This window comes from Onychostoma macrolepis, chromosome 22, assembly GCF_012432095.1.
Source record: "Onychostoma macrolepis isolate SWU-2019 chromosome 22, ASM1243209v1, whole genome shotgun sequence".
In the NCBI taxonomy this organism is placed as follows: Eukaryota; Metazoa; Chordata; class Actinopteri; order Cypriniformes; family Cyprinidae; genus Onychostoma; species Onychostoma macrolepis.
In genome coordinates this window covers 20,633,866-20,651,602 of record NC_081176.1, presented here as the reverse complement: position 1 = coordinate 20,651,602, position 17,737 = coordinate 20,633,866, and the positions used below count along the sequence as shown (strand labels likewise).

The 17,737-nt window shown below is 38.6% G+C and overlaps 1 protein-coding gene across 11 annotated transcripts in view; it reads left to right on the top strand.

The window, feature by feature from the left end:
- celf5a (cugbp, Elav-like family member 5a) overlaps window positions 1–17,737 on the top strand; it is a 231,436-nt gene that overhangs the window by 185,768 nt on the left and 27,931 nt on the right. For 7 of the 11 annotated variants that reach the window (XM_058760780.1, XM_058760782.1, XM_058760781.1 and 4 more), the window contains one exon: window positions 15,149–15,322. In XM_058760780.1, coding sequence (XP_058616763.1) covers window positions 15,149–15,322 — 174 coding nt within the window. The remainder of the gene's footprint in view (window positions 1–15,148; window positions 15,323–17,737) is intronic. The other 4 variants (XM_058760783.1, XM_058760786.1, XM_058760787.1 and 1 more) reach the window with 1 other exon arrangement.

The following is a 17,737-nucleotide window of genomic DNA, read 5'->3' as shown; positions in this document are numbered from 1 at the left end:
TCAATCTCCCTCGGACTGGGGCTCCATGCAAGATCTCACCTCGTGGGGTCTCAATGATCCTAAGAAAGGTGAGAAATCAGCCCAGAACTACACGGGAGGAGCTGGTCAATGACCTGAAAAGAGCTGGGACCACCGTTTCCAAGGTTACTGTTGGTAATACACTAAGACGTCATGGTTTGAAATCATGCATGGCACGGAAGGTTCCCCTGCTTAAACCAGCACATGTCCAGGCCCGACTTAAGTTTGCCAATGACCATTTGGATGATCCAGAGGAGTCATGGGAGAAAGTCATGTGGTCAGATGAGACCAAAATAGAACTTTTTGGTCATAATTCCACTAAACGTGTTTGGAGGAAGAAGAATGATGAGTACCATCCCAAGAACACCATCACTACTGTGAAGCATGGGGTGGTAGCATCATGCTTTGGGGTGTTTTTCTGCACATGGGACAGGGCGACTGCACTGTATTAAGGAGAGGATGACCGGGGCCATGTATTGCGAGAGGAACAACCTCCTTCCCTCATTTAGAGCATTGAAGATGGGTCAAGGCTGGGTCTTTCAACATGACAATGACCCGAAGCACACAGCCAGGATAACCAAGGAGTGGCTCTGTAAGAAGCCTATCAAGGTTCTGGCGTGGCCTAGCCAGTCTCCAGACCTAAACCCAATAGAGAATCTTTGGAGGGAGCTCAAACTCCGTGTTTCTCAGCGACAGGCCAGAAACCTGACTGATCTAGAGAAGATCTGTGTGGAGGAGTGGGCCAAAATCCCTCCTGCAGTGTGTGCAAACCTGGTGAAAAACTACAGGAAACGTTTGACCTCTGTAATTGCAAACAAAGGCTACTGTACCAAATATTAACATTGATTTTCTCAGGTGTTCAAATACTTATTTGCAGCTGTATCATACAAATAAATAGTTAAAAATCATACATTGTGATTTCTGGATTTTTTTTAGATTATGTCTCTCACAGTGGACATGCACCCACGATGACAATTTCAGACCCTCCATGATTTCTAAGTGGGAGAACTTGCAAAATAGCAGGGTGTTCAAATACTTATTTTCCTCACTGTAGTTATCAGTGAAATTGCAGGGATGCATATATACTGTATATGATATATATATATATATATATATATGGGTAAGTATCACCATAGAGTGCCTTTCAACCCTCACAATACTCAAAAATTTGGGTTTTAATTTCCCATTCACTTGGTCATATCATAAATAGCAGACAATCAAGTACTATAGAAACATATTAGTCGAGCTCCCACACATTTTTTTTAGATAATTATGGGCCATTACTCGTAGCATAAACCATACAGTGTAGAAAAAAAAAAATTAAAATATAAACATGACTTATTACTTGGTGGCAAAACCCTTGTTGGCAATCACAGAGGTCAGACGTTTCTTGTAGTTGGCCACCAGGTTTGCACACGTCTCTTTGCAGATCCTCTCCATGTCATTAAGGTTTCGAGGCTGATGTTTGGCAACTTGAACCTTCAGCAACCCTCCAAAGATTTTCTATGGGATTAAGGTCTGGAGACTGGCTAGGCCACTCCAGGACCTTAATGTGCTTCTTCTTGAGCCACTCCTTTGTTGCGTTGGCCATGTGTTTTGGGTCATTGTCATGCTGGAATACCCATCCACGAGCCATTTTCAATGCCCTGGCTGGGTTCAATGCCCTGGCCCTGACGGTACATGGCCCCGTCCATCGTCCCTTTGATGGACGTCCCTTTGAGCATCGTCCCTTTGGTGCTGTTGTCCTGTCCCCTTAGTAGAAAAACACCCCCAAAGCATAATGTTTCCAACTCCATGTTTGACGGTGGGGATGGTGTTCTTGGGGTCATAGGCAGCATTCCTCCTCCTCCAATCACGGCGAGTTGAGTTGATGCCAAAGATTTTGGTCTCATTTGACCAAAACACTTTCACCTAGTTCTCCTCTGAATCATTGGCAAACTTCAGACAGGCCTGTACATGTGCTTTCTTGAGCAGGGGGACCTTGCGTGGGCTGCAGGATTTCAGTCCTCCACGGCATAGTGTGTTACCAATTGTTTTCTTGGTGATTATGGTCCCAGCTGCCTTGAGATCATTGACAAGATCCTCCCAAGTAGTTCTGGGCTGATTCCTCACCGTTCTCATGATCATTGAAACTCCACGAGATGAGATCTTGCATGGAGCCCCAGACCGAAGGAGATTGACAGTTATTTTGTATTGCTTCCATTTGCAAATCGCACCAACTGTTGTCATCTTCTCACCAAGCTGCTTGGCGATGGTGAGCCTTGTGTAGGTCTACAATCTTGTCCCTGACATCCTTGACAGCTCTTTGGTCTCGGCCATGGTGGAGAGTTTAGAATCTGATTGATTGATTGCTTCTGTGGACAGGTGTCTTTTATACAGGTAACAAACTGAGATTAGGAGCACTCCCTTTAAGAGAGTGCTCCTAATCTCAGCTCCTTACCTGTATAAAAGACACCTGGGAGCCAGAAATCTTGCTGATTGATAGGGGATCAAATACTTATTTGACTCATAAAAATGCAAATCAATTTATAACTTTTTTGAAATGCTTTTTCTGGATTTTTTTGTTGTTGTTATTCTGTCTCTCACTGTTCAAATAAACCTACCATTAAAATTATAGACTGATCATTTCTTTGTCAGTGGGCAAACGTACAAAATCAGGAGGGGATCAAATAATTTTTTCCCCCACTGTATATTACTGTTAAATACATTTTCATTGCAAAATTAAGATGCAAATTATATTTTCTGAAAGGTATGAAGTACCTTTCCTAGACAGGGTTATTAAAAACAATATAATAATACTAAATAATATAATTACATCCTCAATCACATTGATATAGTTAGTTTGTTTGTTTGTGGGTCGAACCACATGAATTGCTGCCAGACAGAGGTTTTTCAAATATTAACATATAATAAGCAGAAAAGTTTTTTTTTTTTTTTTTCGTGCAGTACTAGTAGTGAACGAGGCAATCAAATCGATCCCAAACAAATAAAAACAAATCAGTCACTTCAACTTACGAACTGCATATTTGGCCATATTGTTTTGTTGAATAGCTGCATTGCCAGCATATCAGCACGTGGCCTTTGTCCGGCCATTTCAATCTTGAGGACTGGACGCTGAGCCATAAAAAGCCGGCTATTCAGCACAGTCTGTCTGAATCACACAGCTATTCAGTCACACAAGCATCAGAAGTAGCTCACACGCTGCTGTTTTATTTGCTAAAAGACTCCGGCTGGAAACAGACAAGCTATGAACTGCCAAAATGCATTTGAGCATGTGCTTTTTTTATTTTTCACAACGCAGTGACATTTTTAAAGAAAAAAAAAATCTCAAAAGTCATTATTTGCCATTCACCACAGTGTGATTCCAAACCTGTTGACTTTGGAGCGCAAAATTAGATGTTTTGACTAGGGGTGTGCAGCGTAGCCATTATTTGTATCTTTATCTGTGACTATCTCAAAATTATTTGTATCTGTATCTGTATTCGGATTGATCCGGAAGTGGGCGTGGCTTAACGGAAGTTCATCAAATTACATGAAAATACCATTTTAAATGCAAATCTGTTCGATTCGTAGTTTTCATTTAACAAATATGCCTTGTATAACTAAAGAAAGTATTATTTTTTTATTATAATTATAACTTAAATATCTTCTATTTAAAACTAGGGAAAATGTTGATCAAAAAAGAGACCAGCATCCACAATCTTAAATAAGAACACTAGTAGAAAAAAGAAGCTGAAAAAAAGTAGAAATGGAAAGAAAGTGCTCAGTAGCCTACTCATAGCAGAATGACAATAAAGCTCGCTTGAACTTGAAGTAACTTAGAGATCATGTGTTGCAGGAGTCTGTGATCATTTTATCAACAGAGCGCAATAAATCATTTCAAACATCAAAACATCGCTTTTCTTCGTCTTGTATAATTAAACGTAATGCCATTCACGAAAAGGGCTAATGTAATGCGTATTTACAGCTGGACCGTTTTTAGGATATTTTTGTCAAGTTAGTTGATAAATGTCCAGACCTCCGTAAATGTTTCCTGTTCAAAAATAAAATTTGAAAACATTATGAAAAATTGTTTAAAATCATGTCGCTGAATAAATTCATGTGGGTGACTTGCAGCAGCTGCGGAACGCAGGCTAAGTGAACGAGCTTGGTGCAAGTGCAGCCTCCACTCCGCTCCGCCATGTTGCCAAGTCTAGTTATTATAAGCGTCGCTGGACTTGTTTTAATACTTAATGTAACAGAGTTAATAAAGTAATTAGGGCTTTAATAAAGTGGGAAGATGAAGATTGAGGTTAGAGATTATGTATCCTATTTGCAAAATACAAGATTTAAACTTATTTTGGTGAATATTTCAGCGGATTGGTTGTGTTTGTTTTTTTGTAGCAATATCTGGCAACATTGCTTCGCCAAGACTGACAGGCAGCAATCAAAAAAGTAGCGCGCGGATAGTTTATTGCGGAGGAGACCACATTCGTTAGACAAACGTAATGATCACCATGATATTATCTGTGCGAAACTGTGTCAAACATTATCACAACAGTACTAGCCATTATTATTGCACAAATCTTAACAACCGCAGACCTCACTAATGTAGTGCTGTTCCAGCAAACGTGATTGTCTGCCGAATATTTTTTCTGTTATTCGGATGAATTCGTTATTCGTTTTGAAGCCATTATCCGTGCCTTTCCGAATAAGGTATTCGGCTTCGGGCACATCCCTAGTTTTGAAGATGTTCCAGTCTTTTTTTTTTTTTAAATGCACGTAAAATGCTTTTTTTTAGGTGGACTGTCACTTTAAGAGAGAGAAACACGAGAGAAAGATCTGTGTTTTGATCTGCTCTCTTTATAACCTTTAGGGTCAACCGAGGTGCAAATGATTCAGGAACATTGAAATGTAAACCACAGTCCTAAAATCTTCACCTCACACACGCGCTCAGACATCCTTTCCTCTCTTTCCCCTCTCTCCTTCCCTCCATCCTCCCGGGACATTAGGCAATAGACTTGTTTACCTCACCTTTCACCACATTGACTAGTGAATTATTCATTGGCATGTACTGAGGTGGGAGTGGAGGAGAGAAAAAGAGAGAGAGCGGGAAGGAACGCAAGATAGAAAAGTAGAAAGAGAGAGGTTGAGAGACAGGGGAAGAGTGGAGGAAACTCATGGGGGAGGGATGGAAAAGGTTTATAGTCATCTCGGAAGGTAAATTGATTATGGAAAACCTTACCGGCCTCCATTCTCTCGAGTCTGAAGTTGTAGAGGGAGGGGTCACGACGCGCGCGGCTCCCAGGTGCCAAAGTGAGATGTTTAGCTGAGATAATGGAGTTCTTCTCAAGGCAGGGCTTGATGAAGCACTCATCCATCTGCAAACTCTTCAAAAGAAGCGATGGCGAACTTACCGAACACCCACCAGCCTCTCACGCCCTCGGTCCACCAGCAGCTTGCAGTTATTAAAGTAACACTAGCACCAGACATGATTTAACAAGTATATTTTTATGCTTTTTTTCTGCCATCAAAGTAAAATGTTCTGCGAAGTGACTAAACAGCAACCAGTCAGAACATATTTGATTTTTAATTTAAGACAAACAGGACTTTCACATTGCATGAAGTCACTGTAACGGAAAACGCAACATAAATAGATGTGACATGACTAGTAATTTGTTTGTCAGGACTAAAGTACAATACCAAACAAAATGACAACCAATCAGAACATATTGGGCGTTTCATTTATGAAAAACAAGACTTTAGACTAACGAGTTTTCACTGTGGGCAGGGCTACGTTGCATGAAGTGACTGTAATAGAAATTCCAGCAGAAATAAGTGTGACTTTACAAGTATATTTGAAAAGGATTTTCATAATGAGATTTTATTGTTCATAAAACAACAAAACTTGAATAAAAAAAAAAAAAAAAAAAAAGCTTTTATCTAGTCTCTTTCTGTTCTGCCTAGTTAGGGAAAGTTAACAAAAGCAAATTTTACTTTTCAAAAAAAAATTAAATTGTATTTTCAACAAATGCGATTATAGTGTGGGTGGGAAATTGGTGCGTAATGCAACAAATAGAAATTAACATGGAAAAAATATCATCACTTGATGTTTTAGTGTTATGAAACATAACAAAAGCAAAAGTTTTTTGTTTGTTTGTTTTTACTGAAAGCTAAATCACAGCTAAATGTAATTGATATCTTATTTACAGCCATTTGAAATGATTTGGACAAGTTTCAGTGTATAGAAATAGAAACCAAAAAAAAAACGGACAAAATGTTTAATTGCTTTTCGCAATTGTCGCGGATTAAAACCAAACTCACAAACGTGCGAGAGATTATCATTTGCTTCTTTATTGGGTAGCACAAATACACCAACAAGCCTCTCACAACCTCAGTTCGCCCTCAAAGAACCAAATGCAGCTTATAGTTATTACAGTAAGGAGTCCAGTGAAGAAACGAGGGCTAATTCATTTTAAATACGCATGCATAAAGCAGTCTGCTAATGATGTGCTCATGGGCAGCAAGAAACTGGTCCAATCTTATATTCGGCTCAAATCCCCCCGGCTCATGGCAGTCAGTGCATTATCTTCATTCACACACATGCATGCATGTATGCACACGTTTCTTCTTTTCTGTCCATTTCTCTTGCTGGCACAGCCATGAGGTCACAGCTACATACTCCGATCTAATCTTCCAGTTCCAGAAGCTCATGCTGAATGTGTTTGCATGTTTCCTCACTGAACAATGCATGAATACGAAGAGAATATACATACACACATCAAGTCAGAGCTTGCAGGTTTGAGGAAGGGTTTTGACGTGCTTTATTCCATGCACGGCCGCCCCGTGTGCCCCGTCCCCCCTTTGCTTCAAACGTGGGGCAATTAAAAATTTACACCGCCGTGAGGTAAAGCAAATTGCCAGACTTCAGGAAGGCCTTGTACGACGGAAGACCAGGGACGAAATTGCGCCCGGCAAAGGCTGGGAGGGGTCAAGGAACTGTAGCCCCTCTGCTTCGGTCTCATTTCCACCCGAGTGTACATGCCAGGGATTGAGCGTATTTCAACAAATACAGGAAAATGAAACTGCCGCTGCTATCTGATATTACAATCTCCTTGGTTAGGAGAGTTTGCGCCGCCGACCGATTGCCACTGTCTATGGTTGAATGGCAGTGCGTTCAGTTGGATTTTCATTTCCTCATGACTGTGTGGATATCTGAGCAACAACTATGGGAGAAATTCTGGCTCAAAATTGCAGCCGTGGTCAGACCGTAATTTTTGGCTTCGCACGGCCTGAGCTCAAACATGATGCTAGCAGGTTACATGTATTTTTATATGATAACTCTTTTATGTAATATCTCTTTATTTTCAAATAAAGCTGTCTGATTTGAAATATTAGCTACTTGAATATAGTTATTTTTGGAATATAATACACTATGTATATACTTATTCAATAGTCAGTAGGGCCAGTTTTACCAAACACGGCAAATTAGCTCAAGAGAGCGCAATTCCAAAACAACACAGATGAGCGTGGAAAATTCTGCGGGTGATTTACTGACAATGCGCAAATTAAAGAACACAGACACAACATCTCATTTCCATAATGATCAATGCAATCTACCAAGCGCAGCACGAATTAGCGTAAGGATATGTTTGGGTTCGGATAATGTGTTCTTCTGGCATTCCAAATGAATTAATAAGTGAGGGGAAAAAAATCCTCTCCCTTCTTACCATGCACTCTCTGTGGTGCCTCCTCCTACCAACAGCAATTGCAGCCATTTCAAGCGCAAAATAGTTTAAAGGGATAGTTCACTCAATAATGAAAATGTGATGTTTTTCTGCTTACCCCAAGGGCATCCAAGATGTAGGTGAACACAAACAAAGATTTTTAACTCAAACCGTTGCAGTCTGTCAGTCATATAATGTCAGTCAATGGTACTCACGGCTTTGAGAGAAAAAAAAACATACACAGACAAAACCAAATTAAACCCTGCGGCTTGTGACGATGCACTGAGGTCTAAAGACATGCAAACAATCGGTCTGTGCAAGAAACTGAACAGTATTTATGTCGTTTTTTTACCTCTGATCCACCACACGGTCCAACTGTCCTGAGTGCGTTCACACAACAGCCGGCATGTGACGCGTCTTCTTCTTGCTTTACGGAGGATCGCAGTCTTATAAGTGCATTACCGCCACCTATCTCTCAAATGGAACATTGACTCTCCTAATTGAGAAACAAAGTCTTGGATGCCCTTAGGGTAAGCAGATAAACATCAAATTTTCATTTTTGGGTGAACTATCCCTTTAAGACATGCTTTTTTTGGACGTTAAATAATGGCTCATATACCAGTAATTTGACGTGCACAAATGTTAGTAAAACGCGTTGCGTGATTCATTTTAATACTCTCCTCCCATAAATTTTGCATCTGAAAGGGAAAAAATAACTCTGTCCACGCTAATTCTTCACTGCGCATCTTTTGTAAATCCTGACAATACTATTTTAACACCAAAAGACGGTTTGCACTGGCACAATCTGTTAGTAAATCTGACCCTCACAATATATCTGAATGTATTACAAGATTTATTATTATATATTTGGATTTAGAACTATATATTCTGTAGTTTACTAGTATATTTTTAGATAGTATATTTTTAGATTATATATTTAAATTTGTTACTGTATATACATATTTATATTTTAAATATTCAAATGAATAACTGCATATTCTTATTTACATTTATATATTCAGATTTATAACTATAATGATACAAATTCTAAGTAAATATTAATATTTTAATATATACATAGTTTATACATTCTATATTTTTTGTATATTTTCATTTTTTTTGAAAATGGAGTGTTTAAGAAGCATTGATCCAAAGTTGTGCAATAATAAATATATATATATATATGTGTATATATATGTGTGAGTGTGTGTGTGTGTGTGTGTGTGTGTGTGTATACTGTAAATGAATGCAGTGATTAAAACGCATTGAACATTAAAAAGAAATTGGTAAACCCTTTTTTTTAAGCTACAAGAAGCAGCAACAGACTCGGCTGCTCTTTGTGCAAGATAATCTGTTTCTGTTATCTCATTCACAGTTAATGCACAGTGACAGATGTGTAGAGTTAGAGTTACATCAGATATATGGCTTAGTTAGTGCCTTTATGGTCCACGTTCACACAGAAACCTCAAGAACCGGGAAAGCACCAAGGTGCCCCCTGCGTCGCAGCTTCTCGTAAAGATGCAGCCTGCACTTTGATTCCAGGACCTCGTTTTCCTCCTCTTTTCCCTCTGTAGAACAGCTGCACTTTTTATTCCCACAGTTTTACTCTCTCTCTCTCCTGAATCCATTTCGCTGGGTCCTGGACCTATGGGAATTCCTTCGGGTGCTTGGCGGCTTAAAATTTAATGAGAGTTTTACTTCACAGATCAACCACCACTCTATCTCTCCCTCCCTTTTCCTACCTCTCTCTCTATCACTTTCTCCTACAAACGCATAGCCTATATCTTGCTGGACCAACAAGCCCTCGGCCCTGATATTCACCGAATGTCTCAGAGCTAAAGCAAACAAATAGTCAAGAAAGGATTGGACAAATACCATCAACACATTCAGAAAATTCTGAATGCTCCAAACTTAGTACTAAAGGAACATTGAATTTATTTTTTTATTGGCTTTGCCCAAGAACTTTCATAACACACAGTAAATATTTTGTTCTCCTTCGTAATAGCTCAAGGTGGTGTGCAAAACATCTAGGTTTTCAATAAATGCTCTGAGCGCTGCAGATAATTGAATTTGAGGTTAAGATTAAAATGCCAGCGTAGGCCTACAGTCTGCATGCAACTTAATACCACGAGTTTAAGAAGTTAAAGGGATAGTTCACCCAAAATGAATGTTCTGTAATCATTTACTCCTTTGCTCTAAGGAACACACAATGTTGTCTTTATACAATAAAAGTGAATGGTGTGGAAGTCCATTTTTGCCACCAATACAATTTTTTAAAAAAGTAAATGCGACTTTTTATCTTATAATTCAGACTTTGTTTTACACAGTTCTAAGAGAAAAAATGTCAGAATTGCACAATGTAAATTCAGGTAAATATCTCGCAATTCTGACTTTTTTTCTCTCTTTTTTTTCTGACATTTTTCTCAGTTTTTTTTTTTTTTTTCAGAGTTCAGAATCCAGATTTGAGTTTATATGTTGTAATTCTGAGTTTTATTCTCTGTGGTAGAAACAGGTTCCCAAAGGATAGTGACCAAGGCTTCAAAAAGTACAATTAAACACTATAAAAACATCAAATAAATAGTCCAAATAACTTATGTTCTCTATTTTAACACTATAAACATGATTTTCCGAAGTTGTAAGTAAAACAGATTATTGGAGTGCGATTTATATTAAATAAATAAATAAATAAATAAAATAAAATCAGTTTTTCAAATTTCAAATTTAATTTCTTTTTCATTTTTTGAGAAATGTACTAGCAATTTCACAGTGAAAATAGTTTCAATGTAAATCCTACACCTTTTTTAGTGAAGTCTTCTGAAGTCATACAGTAAGTTGTTGTCACCATTCCCTTTTATTGTATGGAAAAGAGCAGCTTGGACATTGTGCAAAAACATCTTCATTTGTCTTCCACAGAAGAAAGTAAGTCATGCAGGTTTGGAATAACATGAGGGTGAGAAATTATAAAAAAAAACATTTTTGACCGAACTATCACTTTAATCAGCGGAAAAAAATATGCTTCAGGTCCCAATGCGTCCACCGTCAAACTTTTAACATATCCCACCAATCTTTTCTAAACGCCAAATGTTTTTATTCCAGTCCACAGATGTCTCTAACTCCCTTGAGGTTTTACCCAGAAATAATTTTAACTACTTTGGTGATAAAAAAAAAAAAACCCTGAAGGGATACAAGATAAGGCCTTTTTTAGAGATTGCAACTTTGCGCTGTCTTACACTTGGGCATTTTGTGGTACGATTCTTGACCTGCAAAAGTACATTTTGTTTAGTCGTGCAGCACAACTAATGAGCAGTGACTGAATGCATTGATAATGTCCCTGGTAATGATATCCTAACTAAGCAGTTGAGGAAACAATACAATAAAACAGTTCTAGAAATGCTAAGGACATGAAGGTTCAAACAGAGTGAAATCGAAAATCAAATCTACATTTATCTTCCCCAGTGACTGTCTTTTGTTGCTTTTCTGGCAACCCCTTCAAACGCCTACATGAGTGCCGTATGCCTAGAGCCAGAGTTGTCGAGCTTGGATGTGCAAACTGATTGCTTTGTACTCGGCCCTTGCTAAGCATTCTGACAACAATACAGAGAACAACAGTTGCCACCCATTCTTTTCAGCAGCCTTGGTTCTGGATTTCCAGTGTTTTTTTCTTATTCACTACAGGCTACATTCACTACGTTAAAAAATGATTTTTAATCAACCAGTTCTTATTTAAAATAGAACGGTTGATTTAAAGCAAAAAGTATTTGAAAATTATGCATCAGTACATTTACAGTATACAGTAGAAAGTCATGTAGCTCTGTGTGTGTGTGTGTGTGTGTGTGTGTGTGTGTATATATATATATATATATATATATGTATATGTGTGTGTGTGTGTGTGTGTGTGACAATTAATATAAATGACAAAAGCACAATAAAGTTACTAGAACTTTAAATAAAATTATAATGAAAACTAAAATTGTAAAAGAATAGTATCTCTTTTGACCCAATTTCCTTCAACTTCATTCTGCAATTAATAAAAAAAAAAAATTCATTTTTAACAAATTTTATAACCACATTGACTTGTAGTTCAGTCATCAATTCATTAATTAAAAATAAATAATTTTAAATAAAAATGTCCTCATAATCAAACCTTATAATGGATTTATTGGTATATATACAGTGAATAAATGCCTTATGAAGTTAATAATTTACTGACCAAATTATGGACAATTTTATGATTTGTTGCTTTTTTATGTTGCCATTTAGCATTGTTTTTTCCCCCTGCCTAGACCTGCAACCCATTTTTGGGACACGACCCACCATTTGAAGACCTAACCACAAATACATTTGTGGCCTCACCTGATATTCCCCCATATTGTGGCTGCTTATCGACATTTTCACGTCAATTTCAGCTAGCCTCTTATCTCGGCTGATGCACAACCTTTCTCTACCGTCAGATCACAGTCATATTTCGGCCTTTTTGCCAAAATCGATTTCGTAGTTTTTTTTTTCGTTTTTTTTTATTCGGACGTTATAGTGCTGGAACAGGGGATGTTGTAGGCTGATAAAGGTCAAGTGTAGCATCGAATCATTGAGAGATTCATAATGAATGTGAGCACGGCTCTCGCGGCAGGTGTTTCATTACCACGGTATGGGAGAGAATGAGTGAGCCAGACTTAGAAACCCACACATCCAAGGTCAGACCATGATCATTGGTGGCCTTGTCAATCTCAAAACACACTCACATTCTTCATCTAATCCGTTTGATATTTCAGGTGTGATATCATAACCTATCAAGTAACAAAATCTGAAATAGATTTTGTTATGTAATGGTCAAGCTGCCAAGGCTCATGTCAATCTCCTGATGCCGCTAACAGTTTTGTAGATGTATTTGTTTGGTTGCCTGATGTTTGATGTTGAGAGTTTGTTGGACAGTAATTCAGAATCATGTTTTTCTTTGTTTTTTTCTTTGGGAATAAGCTGAATTGTTATTTTTAAAATGCATTCAGCCACCTTGTGTTTGGTGCAAAGTTGAAGTGAAAACGTCATGGTATTTTCACATATGCAATTCACATAAGAACTTAAGGTTTTTATCATTCTTAAAGGGACAGTTCACCCCAAAATAAAAACCTAATGCAGGGGTGTCAAACTCCACAGCCCTGGACAGTTTAGATGCAACCCTCATTAAACACACCTGATCCAGCTAATCAAGTCATTAAGGCTTATTTGAAAACTACATGGTATGTGAGTTGGAGCAGGGTTGGAACTAAACTCTACAGGGCTGCAGCCCTCCAGGAACTGAGCTTGATGCCCCTGAGCTAATGCATTCCAAACCTGAGTGACATACTTTCTTAATTGAACACAATTAACGGGTGTCCAAAATGCTCTTTTGGATACAGTGAAAGTGGATGGGGACCGGAGCTTAAAAAAGTCCACAAAAGCATCGTAAAGATAATTCATACGACTCATATTCTAAGTTACATGATGGATATAATGTGATTTGACAGTCCAAAAGTCATTAGGTGAAATTATATACAAAACAATCTCCTCTGAGCTGCAACCAGATCACATCACTGAATCGGTGACTTTACTTTTGGAAGAATTGGATGAACCAATTGATGAACGAATCATTACGGCTGGTTTTGTGAACTGCATTCCAAGTCAAAAGAATGAATCATTCACAGAGGAATGACTTGTTCAAGCATCTCTACTCTCGTCACCATGAAATTTTGGTCTATTCCTTACAAAAAGCTATTATATGGCTTCAAAAAAAAAAGAAAAAAAACCTTCAAATATAGCATGCAATTTGTAAGGACAAGGTTCTTTTTGGATGGTTCTTATTTATAGGATATTAATTTGTGTTCCATGGAGTCGTATATAGGTTTGAAAGTTCATGAAAATGAGTAAAGGGCTGTTTACACCAAATACGATGACTATAACTATAAAGTTTTAATAATCTTTCTAATTATATGAGAATACTATATCCACACCACAATACTACTATGCAATACACAATACACTATAACAATAATGTCACAAAGGAAATATATTGTTCAAATCATTTTTAGAACGATTCTTTCCAGCTGATGAATAATAAAAACATTGACAATCAGAATCCACCCGACTTCAAAGAGCTCGAACATTTAAAGCAGCAGATGACACCAGCGCACACTTACAATGAACAGAACATTATCGTCAGTTGCGTGGACGCTAAAGGCTGTCGCTCACTTGACGAGAAGCGCAGCGCCGCGTCTTGTTATGCCACGTCTTTAAAATTAACTATGAGCGTACGCACACCGGTGGCACCATTCGGCGTCTGTCCGAAGTGCCTAGCAACAATTCAAAACAATGTAAAGACGTGGCGCGACACGGCGCTGTGCTTCTCGTCTGGTGTGTGACCGGCTTTATACATTTATAGTTATAGTTATTGTTATAGTTAACATTCCAGGCTTTAAATGATGACAGAGTTGTCTTTTTTTTCTGTGAAATATATCTTTAAATCCATTCAAATCTTTTTCTTAAAGGGATACTCCACCTCAAAATTAAAATTTTGTCATTAATGACTTACCCCCATGTCGTTCCAAACCCGTAAAAGCTTCATTTGTCTTCGGAACACAATTTAATATATTTTCGATGAAAACCGGGAGGCTTGTGACTGTCCCATTGACTGCATAGTAAATTGCATTGTCAAGGTCCATAAAAGTATGAAAGATGTCGTCAAAACAATCCATCTGCCCTCAGACATGCAATCTGAATTTTATGATGCGACTAGAACACTTTTTGTGCACAAAAAAAAACTAAATATCGACCGTGATACTTCCTGCAAGCACGTTCGTGAGTTCACTAGCAGAGCACGACGCAAGCATGCCTCAGATGACGCAGCACGTAAACGCCGTTTACGGTGTACTCTGGCCTCGACGTCAGTAGGTCACAGCGTTTACGTCATGCTTCATCTGAGGCGTGCTTGCGTCGTGCTCTGCTAGTGAACTCACGAACACGCTAATTCAGATTGCACGTCTGATGGCAGATGGACTGTTTTGACTACGTTTTTCATAATTTTATGGACCTTGACAATGCAATTTACTATGTGGTCAATGGGACAGTCACAAGCCTCCCGGTTTTCATATATTAAATTGTGTTCTGAAGACGGGTTTGGAACGACATGGGGGTAAGTGATTAATGACAAAATTTTCATTTTGGGGTGGATTATCCCTTTAACATGTTAACATGCTTTAAAATTTCATTGAATTATATAGTGTCACTGTAATGGTGTGGTCACATTTACCACAATTTTCTTGCTAAATTCCCCCCCCCACATCTTTTTTTGACCACATCTTAAATCATGTACATGTTGAGTTGTGTTTCCTGTTGTGGTCGACGGTCTCGCTTGCAAAGCGGGAGGTTAAACGCAGCCTGCCCTCTCTCCTCAGACTGGCTCCGATTCTCTCCTCCCTCAGGGCGCGTCGTCCAGCCTGGTGGTCAAGTTTGCCGACACGGACAAGGAGCGCACCATCCGCCGCATGCAGCAGATGGTGGGCCAGTTTGGCATCTTCAACCCTGCCATCGCCCTGCCCTTCAGCACCTACAGCACCTACGCACACGCGGTGAGTACCCTTCCTCCCCTCTGGGGCACTTGGGCACGTTTTGATGATCTCACTGCCGCCCACGTACCCTCCCCATCCCTGCATGCCCACACGTCCTCTCTCATGTTCCCAGAGTGACTCAGAATATTCCATAGGAAAATCTTCACCTGGTTATTTATAGCTCGCATCGGTTGCTTCGGTACGGGGGAGGTTGAAAGGCAGCCGAGAGGTTGAGTCAGTCCCTAATATTCATTCATGAGGGACATTTCGGTTCAGTTTTGGGGAGAGATACTATAAAACAGTTAGTTTCTAGTTAGTTCCTCCATATGGAGTAGATAGATATACATATATTCATGTACTGATAGGCATAGGCGAATATTTCTCGTAAATGCCAGGATTAATTGTTGGAGTCGACCCGGCCCCCGGGGGCTTATCATTCACACTCATTTTCATATCACAGACATGCGTGGGCCAGCGGAAGATGTGCGTACGGACAATCCCACAGTAACTGCCGGGCCAGTACGAGGGAAAAAATACGCCCTCATTAGCATTCATGAGATGCAGAGCGTCCGCAGGAAATGCAAATGGTCCAAGAGAATGGCGTGCGGGAAGGCAGGCAGGGTGGTTGCTGTGGCTCCCACAGGTTGGCAGTGACTTTTATCTCCCGTGTCAGAGATGGTGCAGTGTGCTGCTCGATGGCAATGACACTGTCTCTATAATTCACTGTTCCAGCCCGAGCCACAACCCACACATGCCTGAAACCAACTACTTTATGATATCGCGTGCAGCTTGTGGCGAAGTTTGCGACTTTTTATGAAGTATCTTTTTTGCTTGCTGTTTTTGGCTAAACTATATTGTTATTTTAAACCAGATACACAGAACATATTTAAAGGGGCACTCTCTATTTTTATTTTATTTATTTTTTTCCCTCATTTATGAGTTTTAAATGTGAAAAAAATAATATAACAATTTTTTTTAATGTTAACAGTGCATCACATGAGATGATGATTCCAGTCATATTAGTAGCCTAATGAGTCACCTCATGAGAGCTGCCATATTAAGATCACATGACTAGCCGCTATAATCCAACCCTAAATTTGATTATTATTGAACAGTGTTGATTGAGGAATAAATTAATCATGCCTGTGAATACCAGTGTATTATTATGTACTATTGGAGTATTTATTAATACTTTGAATTAGCTTTAATTTGAATAATTTAAGTTTCATTTTAATTTCTTGTTTTAGTGATTTTGTCATTTTTATTAGTTTATATTTATTTTAAGTTTTAGCAATTGTACTACTTCAACCTAAACTTATTTTAGTTACATTTTTCATATAAATATTTAGATTTTATTTCCCCTTTAATTCAATTACAGAAAATATTTCATAGTAAAATTTGTAATAGTTTTAGTTAACAATAGAAACACTGAAAAATAAATTTTTACAGTTGCAACTTTTGATTTTTCTGTAATGCTTCCACACCACTAGGTGTCAGTAAATACCGATTGGGGCTTTTAAAGATACTCAGAGTATCTTTTCCCCCAATACATGATACACTTTCTGCTAAGTTTGTATAAATTTACTCTCAACAAACGACTAATGCTGAGTGCTAAATGCTAGCATGTAATTTAACAAATGATAACCTACCTCAAATTACGCAGCTTGTTCAGTAGAAGTTGGATTTGACCTTTGAAAGCAATTGCTTTATCATTTTCATCTAAATATACGGTGCATTTATGAAAGCAATTGTATCGCGCAATTTTTTCTTCCTAAACCATTTAAGTGCAAACCCCACCTCCCAGCTGATTATAAAAATATTATTGGTCATGTCAATCACAATGCACATTGCCTGTGCTAAAATAAATGCTAAACCGTAACCCTAACACACAACTGTTATGTTAGTATAGCATTGGCAGATAGTCACGATCGGATCCATCTATGATATTTCTGAACTCTAAATTGAATCCATTAAGTCTCTACTTTTTACCTGAGGGGCGGAAAAAAGTGCTTAAAAAAGCATGACAAAAATATCATAGACAAGTGTTTTTGGTGTGGCTCTTCGACTTGGGCTAGTAAACAACCAGATAACACCAAGAACAGCATAGCTACCACTTAGCAATGAACTAGCATAGCAAGTTAGCTCCACTAGCATTTTCACTAATTTCCTCACCCGAGCAGAACCTGAAAGGGTCTCCAACAGGCATTCATTGCGCCTTCATAAACAGGCAACAAACCACATAAGCTAACATTTAGCTTCAGATATGGCAATGGTACATTTAGAAACGTGGAGGACGAGCAAATTAAGAGGCTCCTTCCACAAACACAGCTGTGCGGAGGATTACTGGGTTGAGCTGACAGCCAGTAAATTGGATTTTAGTCAGAGCAGAGGAGGGGGGGCATCTGAGTGCAAATTGGAGGGGTAATAGTGCTGACA